At 33.4% G+C, this 12,401-nt stretch overlaps 1 protein-coding gene across 2 annotated transcripts; it reads left to right on the plus strand.

Moving 5' to 3' along the window:
* The first annotated feature begins 6,221 nt into the window (after positions 1–6,221).
* Positions 6,222–10,253, plus strand: LOC109214817 (LOB domain-containing protein 36-like). Of its 2 annotated transcripts, none has more exons than XM_019378778.1 (5): positions 6,222–6,490; positions 6,638–6,696; positions 7,449–8,161; positions 8,733–9,027; positions 9,986–10,253. In XM_019378778.1, the coding sequence occupies exons 3-4, from the start codon at positions 7,489–7,491 to the stop codon at positions 8,972–8,974; spliced, it is 915 nt and encodes a 304-aa protein (XP_019234323.1). In that variant the 5' UTR covers positions 6,222–6,490; positions 6,638–6,696; positions 7,449–7,488; the 3' UTR covers positions 8,975–9,027; positions 9,986–10,253. The 2 variants fall into 2 exon arrangements, with proteins under 2 accessions (XP_019234323.1, XP_019234324.1); XM_019378779.1 differs by having other exon boundaries at positions 6,223–6,490; positions 7,449–8,149.
* Positions 10,254–12,401: the final 2,148 nt, after the last annotated feature.

Genomic DNA, 12,401 nt, shown 5'->3' on the forward strand with positions numbered 1-12,401 from the left:
ATTTTATTTGTATACCTTATTTATGAACTCTATTATTCTTTGCCTTATTTGTTTTACCTTGCTAAGTGCTATATAATCCCCCCGTTTTGACTTCTTTAAAACACACGAACACATATAGGAAGACACAGAAACACACACAAACTCTTGCTCTTATTCATACACACTCTCCATTGCAATTCTTCTTGTTACTTGTGTTTGTTGCACTGTCTAGCTAACTGAAAGCCAAGGCTAGACTCTTGGATCCTATTTGCTTCACTTTCCTGTTGCTATCTCTTAACTGGTATGTCTCCACTTCTGCTATCATTCAATATGCTATGTAATTAGACCTATGTTCTTCCTGTTTACTGCTTTTAAACAGCATGTCTATCTCTGTTATCATGTCCTATTCAATATGCTATATAGTCAATCTGCTATAGATATCAACATGCCTTTGTATGCCCTTATGTTTCTGTTAACTGGCATGCTTTAACTCCTGTGAATTTGTCCTGTCCAATATGTTAGTATGATTAATACACTTTAGCATATTCTTGTAAAAAAAAAAAAAACTATTATTTCAGGCTTGAAGAAGGAGTCTTGAATTTCAAATACTATGAAAGACGGGAACGAAATGGATAGAATGATATAATTAATCTATGTTAACATATTTGGCTAGTATAAAAGTTTCCTCAATTAAGCAAACAACAATTTTTTGGGACTTTAGAACACCCAAGAGATCCGCTGATGGCGACACGCATATATAATTAGTAATTAGCTAAAAACAAAAAAGACTTGGGCACTTAAAATGGCCAAAATAGGAGATGTAGTCATCTAACTACGTCTTTGTCCAGTTGCGTAGTTTTCCTACAAAATCCAAAAAGAGCCTTGCACGCTCACGTTAAACATCATTGTCAAAACGAAGGGACACTTTATTCTACACAAAGCAACCTGAGATTTGAAAATTGCAAAAAGCCAAAAGGTGGCTTAACCTTTTGCATGAATAACTCAATGTATTGACTTGAATTCACACGAATGGGATGTGCACGCTCACGCTAATAATCCATTGTGTAGCTAGTTTTTTGGAAGAAAAAAAAAAAAAAACAGAATAGCTTAATATAGACACATGTATTTGTAACGTTTTGATATTTCGATCTCCTTAATTTACTCTGTAGGTTTTCATTCAGCCACATGAACCTATTCAAAACTTGTATTTTAAATTCCTCTGACTGTAACGAGCTTATGTATTATTTGTTTTGCTTAGTCCGATTTAATTTGTGATTGCACACTTTTAAACATCGAGTGAGAAACTAAAAGTAAATTAGATCGCGATTTTTTTTTACTTATTTATCCTTTAAAATGAGTAACAATTAAATTTGTTCGTGGTTTAAAGAAGACATGATTTAATTTAACACAAATGATCTAAGAACAACAAATAATTGAATTAAAGAGAGATAAAATGATCAAACCAAATGCGAAGGAACAATTAAGCCTGGCTTTGAATTGAACACTGAAGCTGGCTCCGATCGAGCCCTCGATACGTTATCGGTTATAACTAAGAAAAGGGTAACTGGAGAACGAATTGAACAACAGTTAGAAGACAAAAAAGAACTTTATTGCTTTGATATGCGTGCCAACAGTGATTTAAAATTAAAAATTCTCCCCTTTATATAGTGCGTCAGGGAGTTTCAATCCTAGTACAAGTCTAAATAAGGTAAAAATCTTCTATTTTAAGTAAATGTCGATCTGCAGTTGATATCGGACGGGATTTGCGACGTAATATCCGGTTGAGGGCGGATATTAGGGCTCAACACTCATCGTGCTTAAGCGTTTCTCTTTTTCCTTAGTCTCGAACCTCCACTCTGCTCGGACCTGATGCTTAGTTGTGTCCGATCCCAGATGCACGGTCCGTCCTCTCCAGTCTCAAAACTGAGGAACCCTTCGACTTTACTCGAAGTTGCGTCAGATCATGCTCTCCTCTTGTTTATTTACCGGGAAATCAGGAGTGACAGTATCCCCGATTTTACCTGTACACACTACTTTAAGTGTAAAAGCACTCCATATAAAAAACAACTCTGCTTTAGTATTATAACAAGAGACATGTGATTAATTATTGAGCAATATTTATCACCTCATCACAATCTTTAGTGGTGCATGGCGACCCCTCACTCATAACTCATAAGTTAATTCATTATTTCCTTTTTGTCCCTCGAGATATAAGGTATGTACGTAAGTCACTGGCGCGACTTTAGCGTACGGCTGACTTAAAACTTTTCTTCTATTCCTCTCTCTACCCCCACATTCTTTTTGTTTGCTCCTTGCTAGGGGTATTAATGAATATTTAAAAAGCAACTAAACCGATTGAACCGTACCGTATCAAATCGATTTTTAGGTATTTTTTTATAAAACCGTAAGTTTTTATATAAATCTATAACCGTACCGATAAATCTAGCCATTTTTTCTCTGATCGAAAGAAATGAGAATGATAAGGGAAAAAGTTGGTGGTCACAGCAAATCCTAACGGAAACAGAAATCTAAGAAACTGGAGAAGAAGAGTTGCAAAGTTCTCTCTGAGCATTTAAGAAGCGTAACATTCAAATGAGAGATTCTCCCCTATTTATAGGGATATAAATGCTAAGCAGGAAAATCAAGCGCCGCCAGTTAGAAAACTGAACGGGCAAGGGAAACGACGCAAAGCTTAGGAAACGTGCGCCATAATGACGCGTAAGAAACATTAATGAAATTCGAAACTGATGTAACGGTCTGACGCAGTTCTCGAAACGTCACGTCGCTACTCGCCATAAGGTGCTCGTCTCTCGCACAAAGCGTTCAGATCTCTCCTCCTCGAATCAATAGAGTCCGCCCATCGAGCTCACCAAGCGGCGACCTCAATGGTCGGAGGGACTAACTGTATCTGTCGAAATCTGACCACGCGCAGATCAGCATTAAAAGGAATGGCGAGGGCTCGATTGATCCAAGGTCGTACTCATAAGACATCATAATAACGGGTATCTCGGCCGCTGGCGGGATCGAGCTATCAGAAACCTTGTACGGCGAGGCATATGTCTTGACGTTTAAGGGAAACGACCCAACGCTCAATGAAGAGACATGCACTCTGGCTAAAAACCGATAGATAATATGGAATACTTACTATATATATAGGGGGAAAATAACAAGAAAAAGGGGGCTCTCTCCTACAAAAAACCGGAGGCAGAAGAACAGGAGAAGGTTACAGGAGAAAAACAAGAGAAGTTACGGATCTGGGCGACAAATCTTTGTAATCATCTTTCTGGAGTTAATAAAGATAGATCCCGCAACTATTAATGGCATTCTCTCTTTTCCACCTTTTTTTCTTGCATTACGGAACAGTACATCATGAATGTAAGCAGGTCATTTATATTTGATATCTTTTATAAGTATTGAAAGTTCATGAGCTTGACTATATCTTATTCTCCTGTTCAATGCGCTTTGATCTAGAGTGAATTATCCTTGGCTAGGGTTTAACCTCTATTTTCTTATTAATTAGTTTAACAAAAAGCTTAGTACTTTTTTGTCAAACACTCTATCCTATGAAAATGGAGAAGTAGTTATTGATTTATTCTCTACCACTCCAAAGTCTTATCCTGACTCAGTTAAATTACTTACGTAACTTTTCTTCAACAACGGTAACTTATGTTTTACCCATATTCTGAGTGCAGATCTTTGACCCAGCCATATTCCAATAGTAAATTGATGTCTATAAAACATGCTCGGTCCAATGTTGACCTCAGTAATTCACATTATGAATCAATTCGACTACTTTTTCAACTCTGCCAAATATTTCTGTTAACAAAGTTTATTAATATAACTTAGAATATTTAATTTTCCCCTTATTTTCAATTTTCACTCTCACATGCACATGCATTCAACCAAGATTGTGTATATTTTCAAATATTTGCTTCTTTAGTTTTCATAGACTTGCATGTTACTATTAGATCAAGACTTTAATGTTCATGAAAAATATTTTCATAGTAGAATATGAGGATACGTGCGATGATTCACTTTTGACACTCGTTCTTTTAAAACAATAATTAATTCACCGAAGTTTGGACTTTGTGTGGATGAGATTCAATAGAATATAACACTTCCATTCTAAAACCAAAAATATAGATGCAGCTTTGTGTAGGGCCATTAAGCCAATGTGCATATCCATTGGTAGATTTGTAGAACAGTAAATTGTATTTAAAGATTTGACCAAATTTTGATGATCTTAATCGGACAAATAAAAGTACATTATTCCTTTTAAAATTATACAAACTATATTCTGCTGATCTTATTATGTGAAAGTTACAGATCATATCATATAGGGAGAGTGTATATGGAAAGGGATCGGCTAATATAAATATTTCATATGGAGCCAAAACTTTAATTTTATGCTCACTCGTCATATTGTTTTTTTTCCTTATTTGGTTGTATGTGTTTCGAGATTAGATCTATAGCTAATCTTACTACTTTTCCTTTACTTATTATTTAAATAAAAAAATTCGATCACCCACATTTAGAAATTATAAGAGGGTTGAAAACCTCTTATAAATTTGAGAATTTATAGAATAGCTTTCAAATAGTCAATTAATTAATCACATCTTGGCTTTACATAACGCATAGTTTGGTCACGGATGCTATGATAATTAATCTTAGATCTACCAAGAGTATAATCATTATAATTACTCCTACGACTTTCAAATAAAGTACTTTAATTTAATGCGTTGCATCTATTCAGAAGTTTTCTTTTTTCATGCACGTGAGAATATTGTACAACGTGTCTAAGTAATGTTCTGAGACTTGTAACAACTTGATTTTAATTTTATTACTATAATATAATCATGACTAAATAAAAGAGTAGTTAGACTATATTAGCTGGAGAAGAGAACAGTAATTAACTAGTTTATTTTCTTTTTTTGGGCGAAATAAACATTAGTGAATGTATGATAGGTACATGGTTGAACAAAGGAAAGAAAAAACTTAATGGAACATGTAGAATTAAGATTTGAATTATATATAGATTAGTGAAAGATTTTAACACTATAAATATAAATATTTTATATTTAAGGATTGGGAAACAATATCCCCTCACGTTTTGACTGGGAAAGGGAACCCCCTTGTGCAATAGTTTTCCGGCAAAATAATTTTTTTAATAAAAAAATTTTCTTTTCTGAGTAGATAATTTTTAGAATAATCAAGTACTTTCATTATAGCCAAAAGCTCAAGATATGAAAAACAATTAGGATCTATATAATTTGTGGAGTTCCCCTTTTGCCTTCTTCTTGCATTGTTTAAGATATGATGTAATGCAAAAACGCCTCCGTAATAAATTTTAAAATGTGACATTATCAACTATAATTTCATGTTCAATAAAGATATTTTCAAAGTAAGTAAAGTCTAATATTTGGTTTAGTATAATAATTTTAATATAATGCACAAATAAATTGATACTCATAGCAGCAATTCTTTCATCTAATATATATATATCAAAGAATTGACTATTATGTATTATTTCCCTTCAAATTGAAATGCTAAAGCATCCATGGTTGAATGTGCGTTCATCATATTTCTTGAATTTTGTATGCAGGATTTTTTTCTTTATTTGCAAAATATTTAACAACGGTCTCAAAAGAAGGTCAATATAATTGAAAAACTATCTTAAATTTTATAAGCAAGAAAGACGAAATTCAACTATTTGTTTGGATGAAAAATATTATACTTTACCTTTGAAAGGATAAAGAGAGAAAAAATCTTTATTTTAAAAAAAGAAACTCTCACCAAAAAAATAATGCATAAGAAGATTTTCTTTCCCATTCAAAATGTGAAGGTATTAATTTTCAACTCTTAAAGGTCAAGAGGATAAAGTAATTTTACTCTAAATTATATAATTGTGTAAATACTTTTTACCACGTAATAACTAGTGCACATAAGTTGATCTAGATTAATAAAATCATATATATAGGAGTACTAATTTAAACGAGACCTATAGCACCTTTGACTTTTAATAAGGGTACATTTGGAAATACAAAATTGGTCCACGGACAAAGAGGCTACTCAGATTCACATTTATTCATTAGTTATTAGAATAGAAATTCTTAACGGAGGTTTCTTCCTCTCTCTCTCTCTCTACGTGGTCGCTACGACTTTTCACATTAGACCCTCGGAAATGGATCAAATTACAGGCTTACCCCAATATATAATAAAAATGACGTCGGCTACAGTACTCCATAGTAATGAGATATCTCTTCCTTTTTAATCTCTTCCAAATTCTCTAGCTCTGTCTCATATTCATAATAAAACCTACTAAGAACAAACGTGTTCTCTTTTTGTTGTGTTCTTTTCTTCTGCTGCTTCTTCCTTTGGGATCGTCAAAACTTGAAGATCGGATCGACAACTTTCTCACAGAAACCCTAGCGCTCCACTCGATCCCTCATATGAACCAAGAATAAATTAATCTTCCATTTTCGAATGCCTTCTCTCATTTCCTTTTATAGAGGTAAGTAAAAGTTTTCAATAAAAGAGGAGTATATATATATCTACTATATCCTATGAGACCCCTCGAAAAGTTGAAGATCTAAGTATTAAATCCTGTTTATATTCGTTTTGTTCATCTTCTAATCGCTCCATTTTTGGCTGATGTTAGTTTTAAGGGGAGCGAGAGAAGGATTGAGGTTTGATCTCTAGATTTTTCGAAAACACAAGGTGAGATTATCCTTAGTGTTCTTTAAAACTTTTCTCCTCTCTTTTTGCTTTTTGGATCTTTATTTCTGTGTTTGTTATCATGTTCTCTTTGTGAATTGGAGAAAAAGTTTGATTTGATAAGGGAACACAATAAATTTTGTGTTGATGTAGAGAGATCTTGATTCACTTACTAACTTGGGATCTTAAACCACAACTGCAAGTAATTTCCTCTTCACCGCTCTCTCTCTACATAACCACTTCTTTTATTTTTATTTTTAATTTTTTTTTTATTTTTTGGTGCAAACGTATCATAAAAATCTACCCTTTTGCTTTTATTCATTATGAGAATTAGATCGAGTATGAACTTTGGTACTACTTTTTAGGAAGAACTGGCCAGCAATTTTTGTTACTAATTAATCACCCACAGCTTCTATTTTCACTCATCCCTAGTTTCCTTGAATAAATAAATGAGAAGACCTCTATATTCTATGTAGATTATTGTTTTATTAACTTGCCATCTTTGCTTCAATAACACTCTAATGCCTTTCTACTCCAAAATTGTTAATTAATGAAACAGCTTCTTAATACCATGCATTCTTTAATACAGTCAAATTTATTACCTACTCCATTGTTTATTGATTATTTATTGAGAGTAAATTAAATATATATATATATTTCCAGTATAAGATCTGAGCGACTACAATTTATTTATCATACTGCAAAATGTACTTTGTATAATTTTCTGAGGCTTCATAATTTGTTTGTTCTTATAGAGGCAAGGGTCATTTGTCTACAACAATAGGGAGGCCAACGATGTCCTCGTCCAACTCTCCGTGTGCAGCATGCAAATTCTTGCGTAGAAAATGCACTCAAGAATGTGTTTTTGCACCATATTTCCCACCTGATCAACCTCAGAAATTTGCCAATGTTCACAAAGTTTTTGGGGCTAGTAATGTGGCCAAATTACTCAACGAATTAAACGCTACTCAACGTGAAGATGCTGTAAATTCCCTTGCCTATGAAGCCGAATATCGCCTTCGTGATCCAGTTTATGGTTGTGTTGGCCTAATTTCGGTACTTCAACATAAGCTCAAGCAAGTCCAAGATGATTTATTGAATGCTAAGAAAGAATTAGCAACTTATATTGGTCCTTCGGCAATGTTGCCAATTCTTCAACACCCCGGGTATATACAACAGCATCCGAATAATCCGTCGTCTTCTACCATGATGCCTTATAATATGCAGCCAATGTTGGGATTGCCAACAGGTATGCAACAACAACAACAACATGGTGCTCAGTTAATGTTGCGTGATCCTCAACAACAACAGCAGCAAAATCAGCAGCAAGTTATTGAAGCTCATCAATTAGCGGCAGCGATGGCGGCAAGGGAGCAACAGGAAATGTTGAGAACTTATGAACAACAACCACAACAGCAGCAGCATCCACAATTCAACAGTGGGTTTGATTCTGCAGGTAGTGGCGGATGTAAGTTTAAAGGATAGGTTCAATTATCTCTTGACTATGTATAATGTATATGTGTGTGTGTAAATCCTAAAAATTATTCTAGACATATATAGGGTTTGTTTGGTGTGATAGAAGTTAGTATTTTGTACATTTTTTAACGAGGAAATCATTTTCTGGTGTTTGAAATGTTTTCCAAAGAAAATACAAAAAGGAAAAATGACTTTTCTCACTTGTAGGCGAAAATCACATTTTCCGTACAACTATTATATAGTACTACCTTTTAAATTTATATTAGTTGCGTAAACAAACACTTAAATATCATTGCTAATCTATAGGACTAGTGAAATTTGATCAATATACTGTGATATCCTAATATTATTATTAATGTTTAAGATATGTTTGTTGTAAGAATAATTTCTATTCACTAAACAAACTTCTGAAAATAGTTTCAAAAACAATATTCTCTATGAAAACCAATTTTCAAGAAAACATATTAGTTGAAAATGACTACCATCATATATGCCAAAAAAGTTAAAATTTGAAATTTTGATATGATAAAGATTAAATCCTGAATTCGTCTCTTGTCTGTCAGGTCCAGTAACTGCTACCGGATTTCATCAAATGAGTTCTTCAGTATCACCTTCATTGGCTTTGGGCTCCTTTGACAATCCTTATCAAATCCAGCAAACCCAGCAGGAACATTGCGGACAGGTTCAAGTTCAGCCGCATCAATTGCTCCAACAACAGCAGCAGCTAGCGCAACAGCCACAAACACCACAGCAGCAACAGAGAGCCAAAAGTGAAGAGGAAAGGAGCATTGGACCTTCTTGTTAACTTCTTCACTGCATGCCATTGAAGCTTTTTCCTTTCAACAATTTATTATCTTGGTAACTTTCTCGTTCAAATCTCTTTCTTTCCTCTCTCTTTTATTTACATTTATTGCTCCTCTTTCTAGTACTTTGGGTTACCCCGAGTTATGGTTGGTTACATTTTTTCCTGAAATTTTTTGCATACTTCTTCTAAAATTATGGGTTAATCACTTTTTCCCTTCTAGTTGAAAGTAAAATATGTACTTTTTCTTTGTTAGACAGGTTAAAAGATTGAGTTTAACTAATAAACATGAAAGTGTAAAAACAATTACGCTATCAAGTGTTGCAATAATACAAAATTTCTTACTACTATGTATATGTAAGTCAAACTCTAAATTAGATCTTACTAGATTTTTCACTATATAATAATGTCACCTCACTAATTAATGATTCCTGTTAGCTCCAAGTCTTTCATATTACAGTGGTTTTGCGTCTCATACGTCTATATGCTTGGGATAGTTTGAATTACGTACACAGTTTTGACTTTGACGTTAATAGTAGTGTGCGGTGTGTTTGAAAGAAGGTATCTTACCAAATATACATGATTCTCTCCGTAAAGTGAGTTCTTTGAAGAGAACAAGAAATAATTTAATTTGTATACATTGATAGGAAAGTTAAATTATTTTATTTTGTTATCGCAAGTTACTTACAATATATTTTAGGTTTTCAACAATGTTTATTAAGTAGGTACTCATTATAAGTATATACAAATGATTTAAGTTATATACCTGCATGATACTGCAAATAATTATTATATTGGCATCGCAATTTAACCTATTGTAGTAGGTGACTTATTTTATTTTGAAATTATCATATCAAGTTTACCATGAAAATTACATGGTAATTGTTGCAGATAAACTTTTAAAATAGTGTAAACGTTACTACTATACATTGTGATAACTTACTTTTTTTTACTTATTCAGCTATGCACTAGCTTTCTTCTAATATTTCTTTCTGTGGCTGATGCGTAAACCAGCGTACAAAGAAGACAGATGGAGATGGAGATGACGATATTCAACTTCGATAGAGAAAGGTCGTGAGCATCTGGCCTTCTTTTTCGAATTTTCTTTCTTGTCACCCCCGTTTTAGGTCTGAAGGACATGATTAAATTATTGGGGAGGTGAAACTTTTGAAACTTAGGAGTTTCGTTTTAACATTACCATTGTCTTTTTTTTTTTTTTTTAACCTATAGATACCATTTCTGCTGCCATCATACAGATTTATTCATATACAGTTCATTCTTATTTTATATTATTTCCTTTCTTCAACTTTAACTAGCTTACGCTCAATAATTTCCTCTCTCCAAAGAAATACGAATGAATTTGTTCAATTGCATTTAAGGGTGTGGCATGACAGTGTGGTAAAAACCATGAGAGATTAAAATTTAAATCTCGGCAAGACTAAAGAAGATACTTTAGATTATATCTTCTCATCTTTAGTATAACTTAGCGGGTATTCGATGAAATAGTTGGCATGCAAACTAAACAAGCTCTCACACCATTTATTTATGGGCTACTGATTACACTATACTCTTTAATTTCAAACCAAAGATAAGTGAAAAGAAAATAAAACTGTAGTACGTTCCCAAACAATGCAAGTAACAGCCAATAGCAGCACAATATGATGAGTATAAGACGCTTCTTCTTACTGGCAACAAATTATTAGATTATGAGAGACAAATACAGCTGCATCTGGAACTAGAATACGACCTGACATTATTGACCTGACTTTCCACCCCCCCACCCCCACCCCCTCCCCTCCTTCAAATCTTATTACAATTGTCTCCTAAAATTACAATTTTGTTATAGATTTCAGAGCTTCATAAAGGATATAGTATTAAGAAATATTTTTAATTAAGTTACAGTTGGGTTCATAGATTTCGTGAAATCGCTTCGATGGCCATGTGCTATTTGACTTTAAAATATGGAAGTTAGTGTAAATTAGTTACTTCCTCCGGTCCAAAATAAGTGATTTTTTGGATATTTTCACACAGATTAAGAAATCCATCTTTTAGCATTAATTAGCATTGGAATTGACCATATTAACCTTTGCTATCTCACATAAACACTCCTAACACATATTCCAACACTATTTACTCCAAGGATAATGTAGGAAAAAAATAATTAATTCATTCTTGAAATCTGGAAAAATCACTTATTTTGGACCACAAGAAAAAGGCCAAAAAATCACTTATTTTGGACCGGAGGGAGTATAATAGGCTACTTCTTTTACTAAGAGTTCCTTTAATATTGAGGACTGAAATCTAAGAAAAATTGGACGAGTTCTTTTTTTTTCCTGCACATGGCCCTTCTTCTTTAGTGTGTAAGACCAAGGTGCAAGTTATCTATCAATAAAGAAGTGTCAAAAGGACGAATTAATGATGTTAAATTTGGATAGATTAAAATATGTTCATGAGTTAATGAACGAGTAATGTCTTCTCCTTGCCTAAATTTGCTGGATGAGTTTAATTAATGAGTCATAGCCCTTCTTACCTAATTTAAAACTATTTTTCTATTTATTTATTTTTGTTTCTTAAATATATAGGTATACAATTAAATTGCTAAAAATGATGTTGTACAACAAAGTAGCATATATAACTTAAATTAACCGAAAATATTTTATTTCATACCTTTTAACAAAACTATTAGACGTCGACTTAAGTTAGTAATGTAAGTTAATTGACCTAACCTTTTCGTTGCGTTGAATTTGATCGCTCTAATTTTTCGATGAATATGTCGCCTATATCTAATCCGTCTAGCCAAAGTTGAACAAACTTGATTAGATGAATTATACATTTTTAGGTTAAAAATGGCATCCCTACTTGTCATGGAATGTTAATAGAAAGGTTACACGACATATCATTGGTGATATGTACGTATGGATAGAGATCTTTCACTATTTCACATTGAACTAAATTGATAGGTTATGTGTGATGTTATATTTTGATGATCTAACAAACTTAATGATAAGAACCGGATGAGGAACATGTTTCACATTCTCAAAGTGCTCAAGAACAACAAGTCTCAAGTCGGGGACATGTTTCAACAATTCAGAGTAAAAAAAACGACTGAAGGAACAGATGGACATCAGTTCCCTTACTGATTGTACCAATCAACTCCCTACAGTTGTAAAGTTGCTGCAACTATTCCTCTGCACACACGGAACAAGGCAAACAGTGCAGCAGTCACTTTATGGGGAATGCCCTTGTACTGAATATGCTTGCATCATCCAAGTGACATCACTTGGGTAATATTAACATGAAGCAAAGAAAAATAACACGCTTGCACATTCCAGAATTAAACAAGTTTTCTCTCAAGTGTGTGGCGATCTTGCAAGTGACTTTCAGGGCTTCAAGAACATAGAATAACATAACGAAGGACCAGTTTCCTGCA

Source organism: Nicotiana attenuata, unplaced genomic scaffold, assembly GCF_001879085.1.
Source record: "Nicotiana attenuata strain UT unplaced genomic scaffold, NIATTr2, whole genome shotgun sequence".
NCBI classification, from domain to species: Eukaryota; Viridiplantae; Streptophyta; class Magnoliopsida; order Solanales; family Solanaceae; genus Nicotiana; species Nicotiana attenuata.

What these genes read in the sequence shown, in the direction of transcription:
- LOC109214817 (XM_019378778.1), top strand. Translation starts at nt 7,489, where the DNA reads ATGTCCTCGTCCAACTCTCCGTGTGCAGCATGCAAATTCTTGCGTAGA. An exon ending in TTCTGCAGGTAGTGGCGGAT is followed by an intron (nt 8,162 to 8,732) that starts GTAAGTTTAAAG and finishes CTTGTCTGTCAG; the next exon opens with GTCCAGTAACTGCTACCGGA.